This window comes from Purpureocillium lilacinum, assembly GCF_023168085.1.
Source record: "Purpureocillium lilacinum CBS 284.36 DNA, scaffold_6, whole genome shotgun sequence".
Lineage (NCBI taxonomy): Eukaryota > Fungi > Ascomycota > Sordariomycetes > Hypocreales > Ophiocordycipitaceae > Purpureocillium > Purpureocillium lilacinum.
Genome location: NW_027072116.1, coordinates 3128172 through 3142332, shown reverse-complemented (window position 1 = coordinate 3142332; position 14161 = coordinate 3128172). Strand labels below are relative to the sequence as shown.

The 14161-nt window shown below is 59.5% G+C and overlaps 2 protein-coding genes across 2 annotated transcripts; one reads left to right on the top strand and one right to left on the bottom strand.

Moving 5' to 3' along the window:
• Positions 1–788: 788 nt before the first annotated feature.
• On the top strand, positions 789–2189 carry PLICBS_008846 (WD repeat-containing protein jip5; the record flags this gene model as incomplete). The annotated part of the gene is made up of 2 exons (XM_018324677.2): positions 789–1059; positions 1120–2189. The coding sequence occupies 2 exons, from the start codon at positions 789–791 to the stop codon at positions 2187–2189; spliced, it is 1341 nt and encodes a 446-aa protein (XP_018176071.2).
• An 855-nt stretch (positions 2190–3044) lies between these two features.
• On the bottom strand, positions 3045–4313 carry PLICBS_008845 (uncharacterized protein; the record flags this gene model as incomplete). Its single annotated transcript, XM_065601475.1, has 1 exon — positions 3045–4313. One exon carries the CDS (start codon positions 4311–4313, stop codon positions 3045–3047), a length of 1269 nt encoding a protein of 422 aa, XP_065457547.1.
• Positions 4314–14161: the final 9848 nt, after the last annotated feature.

Here is a 14161-nt window from a genome sequence, read left to right as displayed (position 1 = left end):
CTACACACCTCTGGCATGGTATCCGACGATTTTATCCGTAAACCTTGCCCACAAAGAGGGTCAATGGTAGACAATAAGAGGGTGTATTCGTCTTCACTGCTGACCAGCCCTGGCCGACACCTCCCCCCTTCATGTGGCCATCAGGCCTACCCGACGAATGTGAACTTTGACATGGAATCTTCCCCCACCCGATCCTACCAAGTTGGCTCTCCTTGGCTTTGTGCACGCCGATTAGGATGCCTTGGCCTTATATCGACGAGAGAAGTTATCTCGAGACTGATCCTCTTCTGTTAGCCACCACAGCTGGTGTCGTTGCGGCTTTTCGTCTTGCCTCCGAGATGTTGCTGGCTGGTCCAGCCAACATGACCTGGTAGCACGGCCGATCGCTACGTAGACTGATCATTGAGCCTCTTTTCTGTCAGCCTTACTTCACCTGCGGGTCCAGCAGATGGATCCTGCGCACGAAATTTACTAGCTATACACAGGCTTGGAGATGGCAATGGCGCGAGTGAGCTTGATCTCGAAAGTTTTGGCACCTGTAGGGTAGGCATACAGTGCGAGACAGTGCGAGGCTTGCAGACACTGTGTTCAATCCTGACGTCGGATCAATCCCCAGCGGCTTCTGTGTGATGCCTCAAAATTTCCAACTCGACCGCCAGCTCTACCGACCACCCAATTGGCGCCATGAAGCTTGACTGACGTGGCCGACTGCATCCGAGACGCGCGAAAACGATCCGTGGCCACCCACAACCGACAAAGAAAGTCCTTCCCGCGGCGCGCTGCCCGCCATGTTCGAGAATCTCTGCACGCTGCCGCTGCAGGCGGACGTCTTCGCGACGGCGCTGCACCCGACAGAGCCGCTCCTGACCGTCGGCCTCGCCAGCGGCCACGTTGAGACCTTTCGCCTGCCGCCGAGTGGGTCCGCCGATGAAGGCGACGACGATGCCGACGCCGACACGAGCGTCCTCAGTGACGGGAGAGGATCCATCGATACGGTATGGAAGACGAGGAGGCACAAGGGCAGCTGTCGATGCCTTGCCTACGGGCATGACGGGCGGTGTGAGTGACTCGGGACTGCTTGCGAAAGATAGTCGGCTAACGGTGGACGCCAATGTGAAGCCCTCTACTCGGCCGGCACCGACGCCGTCGTCAAGCAGTTCGACCCCCTGACGGGCCAGGTCGCCTCCAAGCTGGCCATCCCCAGCACGACGACGGTGCCCGACGCGCCGACGCTGCTGCACGTGCTCAACCCGCAGGCGCTGCTGCTGGCGACGGACTCGGGCGCGCTGCACATCTTCGACCTGCGCGACGCCGACGGCGGGCCCAAGTCGCGGCGCCCCGCGCAGACGCACTTCCCGCACGCCGACTACGTGTCGAGCGTCACGCCGCTGCCGCCCTCGGAGGAGAGCACCAGCGGCTTCCCCAAGCAGTGGGTCAGCACGGGCGGCACCACGCTCGCCGTCACCGACGTGCGCCGCGGCGTGCTGGTCCGCAGCGAGGACCAGGAGGACGAGCTGCTGAGCTCGTGCTTCATGCCCGGCATGGGCCCCAAGAAGAACCGCAACAACGGCGTCGTCGCCGTGGGCTCGGGCTCCGGTGTGCTGACCCTGTGGGACAAGGGGGCCTGGGACGACCAGCAGGAGCGCATCATCGTCGACAGCGGCCTCGGCGGCATGAAGGGCAGGAAGGGCGCCGCCGCGGCGGGCGGCGAGAGCATCGACGCCATCGTCCGCGTCCCGCAGGAGATGGGGCTGGGCAAAAAGGTGGTGTGTGGCATGGGCGATGGTAGCCTGCGCGTCGTCGACCTGGTGCGCCGCGAGGTGAACGTCTCGGCTAACCTACGCCACGACGACATGGAGGGCGTCGTGTCCCTGGAGTTTGACTCGGCGAACCGTCTCATCAGCGCGGGCGGCCGCACCGTCAAGGTGTGGGAGGAGCTGTCGGAGCTGCAGGGTGGAAACGATGAGGAGGAGGATGAAGACGATGAGGACGATGAGGACGACGACGCGGGCAGGAACTCGGCCAAGCGCGCGGCGGACAGCGATGGCGACGATGACGACGATGACAGCGACGAGGAAGACGGCGTGGCAGAGATGAAGCGCCGCGCCAAGCGCCGCAAGGAAGCGCAGAGCAGCAAGCTGGGACCCATGGGCGCGCACGGCGTCCTGGGCTTCGAGGGCATGGACTGAAGCCTTTCTCTTCACAAAAACAAGGCGCAGTCAAATTCTTCTTGTATAGTAGACGGGCTTCAACGGCATAGACAAAACAGAAAAAGCAAGCGTCAGGTCCTTGGGACCGATTCTTTTGTTCAATACAATCTTGGCATGTATATATCGATGGTATCTCTGGGCATGTCTTTGCTACTGAACCCTCCTAAACTCCGTGCTGAGCATCGTCGTGTTTGCCAGTCTGCATTTGCTTTCGTCGTGTATTATGCTGGCCCCTAGCCTCGAACCGGGGGTCATCATTCACCATCCATGTCCCGAGTCCTGTGGCTCAGCCAAAGGACGTTTCCCCCCCTTTCCCCGGGACTCCCCCGCGGCAATTACCGTCCGCCTTCATATCTCCCCCTTACTTCATAATGTTTGTTGCGTGGGAAACATTCGTGCCCGGGAGCTGCCTCTTACAAGGCCTCGCTCTGGCGCTTATACGCCGTATTTTCACCGGGTTCCGTGTCTCCGCTTCGCCGCATGCCTAAAAGGAGGCTGAGTGTAGAATTGTCATTCTTTGTTTCCATTCCCTTGGAATTGCCACGCCACTGACTGCGTGGTTGGCAGCAGGGAGTTCCCGTCTCCATGTGGTTCTTGGAGGGCATGGGACGTGAGGAGGGTTGAGTGTCTGTGTTGTCGTTTCGGGCTTCGTGTACGGCGAACTGACTCAAGGAGAAGGATGGCTGGCCTGGCCTGCCTGGATCCCACCCATGCGTGTCCATCTCCCGTCCCCAGTCGAGTGTGGCTTAAACCTCGCCATCGACCGGCGTCGTCGGAGATGATTCATCATAGTCCAGCTGTGTCATCAAACATATCTGCCGCACCTGGATCCCCTTAGACACCCGGCAGGTGCAGGTAGCTCCACTCGGCCGTCTCGTCGTCGTCGCCGCTGCTCCTGTGCGCATCGGCAAAGGCATCGACGCGGGCCCGCGCTGCGATGCCCGACGGCGCGGAGAAGCGCTCAGGGGTACCGCTGCCCGTCAAGTCCTCGTCGTAGATGACGAGCGTGGGCACGACCCGCGGGTCCCGGATGCTCGTCGTTGCACCGCCGCCGCTGCCTCCTCCGCCTGAGCTCCTCCTCCTCGATCCCTTCGTCTGCTGCTGCTGCTGCTGCGCCTGTAGCAGGTGATGCGGATGAAACGGGTGGTCGTCATCCCCGCCGCTCGCAGCCGCAGCAGCCATGGCCACCGCCGCCACCGACGACGTGGCAATCAGCGGCGAAAACGGCGAGCCGGCATGCGCATCGAGGATGTTATGCCGCGCGGGGCTCGCATCGCACAGCAGCGGCATCATCTCGCTGCCGCTGTACGTCGTCGGCACGCACACGTGCGGGAGCCCCCTGCGCAGGGCAATCGCGGCAGCCAGACCGACGGCCGACGCGCCACCCACGCTGACGACGGCGTCGCGGCCCTGCACTCCCCGGTCGAGGGCGCGGTCGACGACGCGCGCGGGGACGCTGACCACGGCGGAGTCGAGGATGCGGCTGTCGAGCGCGGGGAGGAGCGTCGTCTGGATGCGCCGCGCGAGGGCGACGCGCGAGGGCGAGGAGACGATCAGAGGTGCGCAGATTCCTAGGCGGGCGAGCTCGGAGGGCAGACGGGCGAGGGCGCCGCGGCCGAGGATGACGCGCGGTGTTGACGCTGATTTGGAGGAGGAGCGGCCGCCGGGTTTGCCGCTGGAGGAGCCCTTGCTGGAGTTTTTGCTGCCCCTGCTGCCGCGGCTGCCGGCCTTGCTGCCTCTTTGTCCGCCGCCGCTCTTCCGGGAGGCCTTGCTGCCGTTCTCGCGGGAGGCTCTGCTTTCGCGTGATGCCTTGCTGATGGGGGAGGTGGTGCTGATAGTGGCAGCGACGCCTCCTGACGAAGTCGTCGACGCCCCGCCGCGGGGTTTGCTCGAGGCGTGCCTGCTCCCCGGCGATGTGATGTTCGTGGCTGTCGTCGTGTTCGTGGTGTTCGTGTTCATAGCGGTTGGGACGATGCGTGCCCTGCCGTGAGACGCCGGAGGGCCCGCCGCCGCAGCGGCGCTGCCCCTAACCGGCGACGCAGCAGCAGCAAAGTCGTGGATGTTGACCGCCGTTTGTCCCTCCGCCGTAGCGGGCGCCTTCATTCTCTTGAGGTTTTCCTCCTCTGCGGCACTCTCTCCGCGTAACAGTGTTGTAGGGGCGCGGCCGTGTCTCTTTCGGTATGGAATCGCTTCACGATCCGGCCGGTTCGGTGGTTGGGCGGTTCCGACTGGCGATGATGCGGCGTCTACGATGTTCGGGACGTCGAGCAGGGCCCGGCGATCGAGAAGGGGACCAGCAGGGCCACAGTCACGGAGGCGAACGGCCCTCCATCCGGGGCGGGGGGGCGAAAAACAGAAGCGTGGGAAAGGGTCAGGCGGAGAAAGGCCACTGACTAGTGCCGCCTGTCTCTCGTCTCTCACTCGCCTCAGTCAATCCATGCCAAACCAAACCAAGAAGGAAAGCCTGAGAGCCGAGTTGCTTGTGGGCGCCGGCGGGCATGTGGAGAGAAAGAAGGAGGAGCCAAGGAGGGGGTGAAGACTGAGGAGCCCCCTACGCCGACGCCAGGGGACCTTGAGTGCCCAATGGCGGGCGCTGCAGGAGGCGTGCGACAGCGCCAAGTCCATCCAGTCGCTGTGCAAATTGTGGATGGGCATTTCGCCGCGTGCCATGGGAATCGCGCCCTGTGGTCATCGAAGTCTTGGGGGGGCGTGGCGTTAGAGCCGAGGGCGAGGTCGTAAGAGGCGGCGGCGGCCCCTTGCGGAGAGGATCCGCGGGTGGGGCCGTGAGCCCCGGAGGTCAACGTCCGGGCCAGTTCATTTGATGTTGAGGCGCGGGTGGCGAAGTGTGACATCAGACTGAATATTTGACCTTGGCGAAACCTGCTTCCTCGATGTTCTGGCTGGCTCTTTTCTCCATCCGTTTGCTGTCGGTAATTGACTTTGGCGTGTCACATTTCGTCTATACGCGTACGCGTGTATGCCGCCACACCGAGGCACATGCAGCCCTGGAGGGTTGTAACCGGGATGTGGTGGGCTGACCATGCTGACTTCTGTCTGTGAGTTGAGGCTTCAGTCATTGCAGCACGACGATTCGCCCCGACGACTTCCAGTCACGTACGCGTTCAATTTCAACATCTGAGGTTTTACCTGGGTACGGAGCTTATGTACCACGAAAAAGTCTTCATCATCCACCGTTGGCATTGGGCCCCCGATAAAGCCCGCCAGCAATCTCCCGCGTTGCGAGCCAGACGGGACGAAACTCCACTTGTCGATTTCGCGATCGACCAAGACTGAACATGAAGGTGCCGACGATATTGTACCTTGGGCATCCCACCATCACCAGACCAGTGCATCAACGAGACGAGCGGCTGTCGCTGACGCGGCGATATATACGGGAGTACGTTTGCGATGAATAATTGTCGTTGACAGCGGCCTGCCACCTTGGCATTGAATGGATTTCGGATCACAATTCTATTGAGCAGGGGGGCCGCGTCGCGATACAAGGTTTCCCCGGCGGCCGACCCCTATTCATCCCTACCTCGTCCGTACATTTCCAACTTGCAATGTTCGTTGACCAGCGGCGGACGACATGCTATGGTCGAGGGCGTGTTGATGTTGAGGCGGCGGCCCGTTGTGCGAGACTGGGCTGCATGAAGCCGCGTTCTTTGAACATGAATCCTTGGCACTGAATCCACCTCTCAAGTCCCAACACTTTTCTAACGTACCTGATCGCGAGCCAAGACGCGTGCCCCCAGGACCATCTCCCGCCCATATCGCCACTTGCAGTCTCCGGCCAGCGTCCGGTCCAACTTCCACCGCGATGCCGCCCATCCGGACAGCGAAGAAGTCTTCGTCGCGGACGCAAAAGGAACGCCAGCATGGAAAAGAGTCGCATAGTTCCACGAAAGGGTCGTCGGGGTGCCTCCGGACGTGGCTTCATGTTCTTTCAACAGAAGCATGTGCATCCACAGCTACTACTCCGATCGCGAATCCGCTTCTCGCAGACACCGCCATCCCCCAGTCGGCTGCGCCTGCGCCTGCGCCTGAAGCCCATCCAAAGGAACACATGAATGCCTTTGACCTGCTAAAACCTTCGGACGGTCCAACGGCCTCCTCAAGAGGAGAGTGTGAAGTCCATTTCAGAGCGGACAAGGACTGGGAGGAAAGCTGGCAGAGCAGAGTGGGCCCCCGGACGAAGAAGCTGTCTTTTGGCTGCTGGTTTGTCCTGACCGAGTAAGCCTCCCAACGTCAAGCCCAGTGTCCGCGTAGACTACATGTACGCATACATTCTAACTCCTGGCACATCACGTCGACACGTTGACCAATTGTCCGGCCTCGGTCCAGGCATTCGCCCTCGGCTGACACACTTTGAGTTTACACTGAGCGACGTCTCTTACACGGCACACAACGCCAACGAACTGACCGACGACGCTGCAATCCGACTCGCGCGCCTGTTACCCAGCCTGCGCGTCGTCAAGCTGCAAGGGGCAGACCACGCCCGGCTAACCGATGCTACACTAATCGCGTTCCTCTCCAACTGCACCCACCTGGCTTTCATCGAGATCAGCGGCCTCAAAGCTGCCGGTGCGATTCACGATTCATCGTTCGACGCTCTGCGAAGGAATCCTGCCTGGGCGCCGAAGCTGAAGACGCTGAGGGTTCCGCCTTGTTGGGAGTCCACGCGCAAGGACGAGGATCAGTGGATGAGGGCTATGCGTGCTTTGTCTAAGGAGCGACAGTCGTTGCTGGTTGAGATTATGAGGGTATCAGAGACCAAGAAGTGGGGGGACTGGGAGCTGGAGACGTATGCGGAGAGGTATCGTAGAGGGAGGATTCAGTCGTCACGGCCGTCATGGTAGAGGTTACGGTCCACAACCAGGCGAATTCCTCCGACCTGCTGCTAAGGGCAGGTATGCCGGACCACCAATGCTGTGCCGCGGCAGCCAGCTTTTGACCGGTTGTGCCGCCGTTTCATGGCGCCGAGCCTTGTGCTGCTGCATACAAGCCCGCCCTACCTTTGAAGCTGTTCCAAGAGTACTTGCTCCGAGAGACGTCTATATAATATTAATGTCGCCCGCGTATCTGTTCCTCATTTGATGACACAGCAGCGACAACACTGCTCGCTGGACAGGAATAAACACCGAGATGATAGCGAAATGCTTCTTTGACGAGATATCTAACGTAGCGCTCGTCTTCTCCCAAATTGAACTCTCTGGCGACACTTCATGATGCGGATTTAGGCCTGCTTGGGCCGACCTCTGAACCATTCTCGGACTTCGTGCCGCGACGACATGGTTAAGAGCAATTTGGAAATGTCTTGTTCATCATAGCAAGGGTGCTGCCCGGGACAACTTTTGCCGTCATCCCGTGCTCCTGCCAGGCGTACTGACATTGCTCCATGTGGAACACCACAGTGTTTCTGCGTTGTTGGTTGCTGGATCGGCTGTCTGCCTGAATCAGAGGTTGTTGGCTGGTTTGCGCCGGCGATGTTGGCGACTGCCTTTCAACATTACGATGGGATTTGTCGTCAGCAATGTCCGCCATGTGACCATTTCCTCTGGCACTGAGTAGCTGGCTGCGTTCAGCTTCGTTGGAGTGTCTGCGCAAACGTCGTGCAAACCTATATGTCTTTCTAATGGACATGGAATCAGTCTTCTGGCTCTCCACTTGGTAGGCAGCCATGTTTTCTGCTTATCGGGTTGGTCAGGCGATCGGTGTTGGTCAAAGCCATCGTAGCGCGCTCTACCCCGTACCCGCGCAAGTGCTCACATCGCCGGAGTTCACTGTTCCCGCGATTGCGCTGTGAAGCCAAAGCCGGGCCGGGCCGCAAGGGGCACTCATTTTGGCTTGAGCAGCTCGGACAGCAAACGAATTCGACGGTCAGCTTGTGTAGCAAACTTGACCTTTGGCTGCGATTTGAGGTAAAATCACGCATTGGCTCAGAAGGCCCATCGGATAGCCAACGGAACACGAGAAGCCAGAAATGCCCATAGCTACCGGTTCCTCCATACGGCTGCCGTCGTCCTTCATCCTCTTCCCTCTCCCTGTACCTCGTACCCTTGTTCCCACTGCCCATCATGGCACAGTCGGCTACGGTAGGTCTTGCGACCATGCCATCCGAGCTCTTGAGCTATGTCTTTGCTGAGTCTCCTCGCTCTTCCTTGAAAGCGCTCGCCGCGACATGTCGTCGATTTCGCACTGCCACAGCCCCGCTGCGCTTCCCAGTGCTTTACATCTCCTGCCACCCGCTCGACCTCGAAGCCTTCAACTACATCGCTGCTGATCCAGTCCTGCTCTCTGGCGTGCGCGAACTGGTAATTGACGACACAATGCTTGCCCCGTCTCGACTGGGAGACTTACCGCGTCTGTGCCGAGGTGAGGAGCAGGGACTGGTATCCCAAGGAGAACGGCCGTGGGCCTGAATGGCCGGACCGGGTTCCCATGGCCTGGTGGCAGCCGTACTTTGGCGACTCATGGCCTGTCACAGGTTCGCGTTGGGGGGGTGAGGACTCGTTTCGCAAGTGCTACAGGCTGTTCAAGGAGACGTGCGAGGCGCATCACGAGAACCGCCTCGCGAGGGCGGATATCGCAGCCCTTCATGCCGCTCTCCCCGGTATGACTGCGCTCAAGAGCATCGCACTGAGCAATCGAACCGCTGATGACGACCCGCCCACTGGCGCACAAAGCAAGCACTCGTCAAGCCCGACTGTCAAGGCCTGGCGCAGGCTGGGCGCGGAGCTGCGACAGCGGCCGCCTTTCCGGCCGCGTTGCGACTGGCGACAAGGGAGGACGTTCCCGTCCGAGCGAAATGATGCCTTTTTGACGACATTCTCATGTTAGACTGGCTACATGATGAGCTCCAAATAGTCTCCGACTCTCGTGATCCCTCCCTCCGCAGAAAGAAGGGCGAGGATGCGTGGATTAGAGACCCCGATGACGACTATCGACGTTTGCATCATCTCGCTTGGCCGAAAGTCAACATGATAGCACGAGAGGCGCGCGGACTACGAGTCGTCATGGAAGCGTTCTCTCATCCGTTGGCAAAATGCCGCGTAGAGGCGTTTCGCGTCGACGCATCCCATGATCTCCCGATGTCGAAGCCGGGTCTGCCGATCCGTGTCCTGCTGCGAGATGCATCGCCATTCTATCAGGTATTTAGTACTGCATTGTGCGGCCTGACTGCCTTGCGCAAGTTACACCTAGTTCTCGGCGACAACGAAAACATTTATCGGGGTCGGCGGAGAGGGAGAGGGATCCGATACAAGGAGCTGTCTGAGATGCTGGCCATGGTTCCGTCCTCTTTGGAGGAGCTCGTGCTCGAGACTCACGACCTGCCTACCATTGCTCTTTTGCCTAAACAACATGCCTTCAAGGGTCTGAAGAAGCTGGAACTGCATTGCGGGAGCTTGCTGCCACACATGCTATCCGAGTTCCTTCGGCGACATTCTGCTACGATGGAAGGTGTGGCGGTCCGGTACTGCCACGACAACATTGACCCCTTTGAAGAATGGCCTCGAGACCTCAGCGGTAGGGTGATTGGAAAGGGCCGCACATGGGATCACCTCGTCGCGGAAATTCTCGAACTGCAACGGAACGGCGTTACTCGGCTCAAGCACGCAGAACTGGAGCACGTCGTTGACACTTCAACCAGATCGCTGGAGTCGCGAAACAGCACACCTGAGGATTCTTATTTCTCTGACTATTATTACAGCGTAAAGTCGTGGGTGATGGGACGAGATGAGGATCTTGTACCCATTCATACGGGACGTGGCTCCAAGACTTTCATCTGCAGATGTTCTTACCAGAAATTAAGTATGGAGTGTCACCACCTGGGAGCCTGGGTAACCACAGGCTGAACGACCTTGACGTTGCTTGTATGAACAGGACAGGCGCGTTTTTGAGAGGGTCGACAATTTTGCGGCCAGTGCGTCATTGGCTCGGGTAGGAGCATCTTGAACGCGGCGGAATCGCTACCAGATCTCTAACGACGACCAGGAGCAGGACTGCTCATATGAGCCTCGGATTAGCAGGTAGAGATGCCTGCTGTGTGTAAGTTCCCGTTGTACTCCCGTTATGATGATCATCAGTGCAGATGATGGGATACATGGCAAGGTAACCATTGAGTAACCCGGTGAGTAGTCGATGAATATGTGCAAGTGACACCACTGCCAGCTCGTACTGGGTGGCCTTTGGCGCTTGGATGAATGCGTCTGGACTCGGGACGGTTGCAAGACCCGGCTTCCAAACGAAGCAGGTGTTTCGCTCCGCATGCTTCGAGTGGCTGTCCAGCCACTTCCTGTCATGAATGCTGTGGCCGCCATATCACAGTCCGGGACTCGGAGATCCCCTGTGAGATCAAGCAAAGCACGGCGTCGAATCTTGCTGCGAGAGAAGTAGTATGAGAGACCCCGAACTCGGAAGGTTCGGGACCAGCAAGGATGGGGACCAATTTATCGAGTATCAGACGTTCCGGGATACATCTGTGTGAAAGCGGCATCATCCCGTCGTCCGGCTTGCCGCATTCATGTTGTCCGTATCGTCTAGCATCTCTGGGCGATATAAAACCGGGCTGGCTGGCGATACACTACGGTGAGCTTCAGAGAACGGGCAGCTCCGGCGCCTCAGACCGTGAAGGATTTCGGCCGGAGGCGGCGGACGTGAGCTGGTGGCTGCTTGAGCAATACCAGCTGGGATGTCTCCAAGTCACTCCGGGAGGGCAGCCAGCCCGAATTTCCCCATGGGGTACTCTGTCCAGGTGTGTCCTCGCCCAGGCAGTCTAAACCATATCAAGACAGAAACTCTGAATTTGGAGTGTATCCAAAGCCACTTTCATGTAGACGGGCTCATGCTGGTGCTTCAACGCATATATGATCTCTCCTGTGCTATGATCGCGTCTGGTTTCTCTGCATGAGGTTCTAAGAAAGTTTCATGTCAGGTTCCAGGCACTGCCAGTGAAGATATCGAAGAAAATGGCTGAGCCCGTCGTCGTACAGCGGCCGCTACGGTCACAGCAGGAACTTTCGTCTCCAACGATATACGTGGTCACTTCGGCTGCAGAGGCAAACATCTGACAAGCATTGCGGCACGGCGCCACGGTCAATCCATGTCACCAGCTGTCATCCATTGTGGAGCAATGTCGCAGTCTACACCCGTCCGTCTGGCACCAGACGCCAACGGCTCCAGGATCCCCTTCCCCGCGCCCGGACGAGGCAATTGTTCCGTAATCACGAGATCTGGGGTGCATGGTACGTGTACTGCCCACGCCCGTGGCCTTGGCAGACGATCCCGAGGGCCGGAGGTCACCGCTGGGGAGAGCCTGGGCCGTTCCAGCAGTGCGTGCGGTGCCAGCATTGGACGGGTGAGAGCACGGAAAGGCTGCATGTGCTGACATGTATTCCGTGCCGGACTGGACAGTTCACGATGCGAGCAAGCAGGGACCCGGCGATTTCAATGCTCGGATGAGACGCGGATCCCGAGATTCGAGCTCGAGCTCAGCATGAAAGATCCGCCGGCGGATTGTTTGATAACCGCTTTGATTTCGGAAAGAGTGAATAACACCATCGTTGCATGTGACGTGTACTGAACCGCACCGTTTCCAAGCTATCTCGAGCTAAGATCCCTATCTTCGGAGATGGCCGCCTGCTGAACGACCCTGGCCATTTCTCGAGCCTGCGCTCACCCAGGGAGGACGCGTCGGGCCGGAGCAGACAACCAAACCGACCGCAATGATTGAATGAAAGCAGTAAGCTCAAGCTGTTGGGCGCAGCCCGCACACCAAGCTGCTTGGCCGCCGAACGCGGACGACAACGGGCAGACACGATGCACAGAACGGAGGCTCATTCGTCAACCACGGCGGTGACGCAGGAGCCGCACACGATGGTGGTGGTGTTGAGCATGGGTGCGACGGCAGGGAAGGGGGTAGGGGTGGCGTGGAGGTTGGGCAGAGAGCAAGGCGCAAGCCACGAGTCTAGAGCCATCGGAGGTCGCCGGTGCCTTGCGTCGACCCCTCGTCTGGGAAAGTTGGAGAAAGGATGGATAGTGCCCTGACTTGGAGACGCGGAACGAAAAAATAAAATAACCCAACGACAGCTTATCACGGGTAAAGGGCGCGCGGGAGCGACAACGGTATGATTGCCGGTGCAGCACAGGGCGCGCGCACACGACTTAAGTTAGATGTACAGGCGGCATGGTATGTAGTACGTTAGTAGTGCTATGGGGACCGATGATTCACGATATCTGGCGTCGTAGTCATGCAAATGTAAATCGAAATGGGTCCCTCCCGAGACCAAGACCAAGACCCGTTGTCAAATGCAGGGCTCGCAGGCCCGGCCGAGGCTTATCGTGCCCGCCCCTTGGGGCCGCCGCCGGCGGAGCGGAACAGACCCGCTGACGATATGGCACTCTTCTCGGTAATAGACTGTTAGTGAATGGACGGACGACCGACCGAGCATCGGCTCCGTTCCATGCATCAGTCAGCGTCGCGCAGGGCAGACGTCGTGGCCTGACGTGACAGTGCAGTTGAGTGCTCGCGGCTGCACTCCTGCGTCGGATCGTCGTCGTCGAGTCCGTCTTCATGCAGAACCCTCAGCGTCGCAGCAGAAGCCGCAACGGCGCGTCTAGTGACGTCTCTGGCGGCAACATATCGACAATCCCGCCCACGTTAGGGCTCCTGTAGTACCCGCCTCAGCGCTTTTGCACCCGGAGCGTTGCCTTCAAGATGGGTCCCCAGCGGGTCCGGAGCGTCGGATCTGAAAGACGCAGTCTGGTGCTAGGGAGCCCCGAACCATGTCTCAGCAGGCTCTCAAACAAACCGCGTCTCTCAGCCTTTCTTGCGTTCTCTCTTCTCTGTTGCTTGAGAAACACGGCAGCCAAGGAGACGGCAGCGGCATCCCGCGAAAGGGGTCCGCGGACTTCGCCTCACGCAGCAACCCGCACGGCGTACCCCAAGACACGGCCTCGTCCGATTTCTCCAAATCCTGTGGGCACCAGCAGCAGCAGCAGAGGAGGAGGAGGAAGAGGAGCTGGACGTGCACAGTACAGGGCGGGCATGCAACAACGCGCTAAACCACACTTTATTTACCAGGCTGGCGGTAGGTAGTTTCTGTGTGTCATGGCCCGCGGCCGTTGGCCATTGATCTCGCAGCCACGAGTCTTGGAACCCTTGCCACGGCCCCTCCCCCGCAAAATGCCAGGCGCATGCCCGGGCCATGGGAGTCTAATTCATTGCTCTGGAAGCATGGCTGGCCGTGTGAGTGTATGTGCGCCGAATGCGTAGGTGGACGTGGACGTTGATGGCCTGTGATCGTCGACGCGCCGAGATCAATGCCAATGCCACTTCCCCAGTTGGCCCCCCGGCATAGTTCTCCACCGCTCTGGCTACTGCTTGGCCGCCGAGCCAGAACATTCACGCAGTGCGCGCGCCGGGGAAAACGGAAAAGGGACTGGATGGAGGAAAGGGAGACCAGACTCGATGCGGCACCAATGGCCCAGCGCAACCAAGCTGATGAGGAGAAACGGCCACCGTTTGATGTGCCGCGCGCAGATAATAATCAGCCCTCTCCTGTCGGGCACCTCCGAAGAGCTGTTGGACCTTGGGGACATGCGTGACGAACGCCCTCCTCCCCTTCCCCACATTCTTGCTCACCCCCAAGGGCCGCTTCCCCTGTCCTGTGTGTTCAATGGCTGGCACAACGATTTGATGTATGTCACTGTTGAGCACCGGACGCCGCAGCAAGCTTGCTGATCCGGCAGGCTAGTAGTCCAGGACGCCAGCTTGATGGGCAATACACACACGAGGCAACTCGCCGGCTGATGTTGCAGACAAGACTGGCCCTGGCGGCGAACTGATAAAAGGGCGTGGGCCGCCCGCCCCTCCTCCCATCGTCGGCCCCCCCACGCTCACGGGTTGCTGATAAGCACATGAGATTGACTTGTCTGTGTGCGTGTTAGCC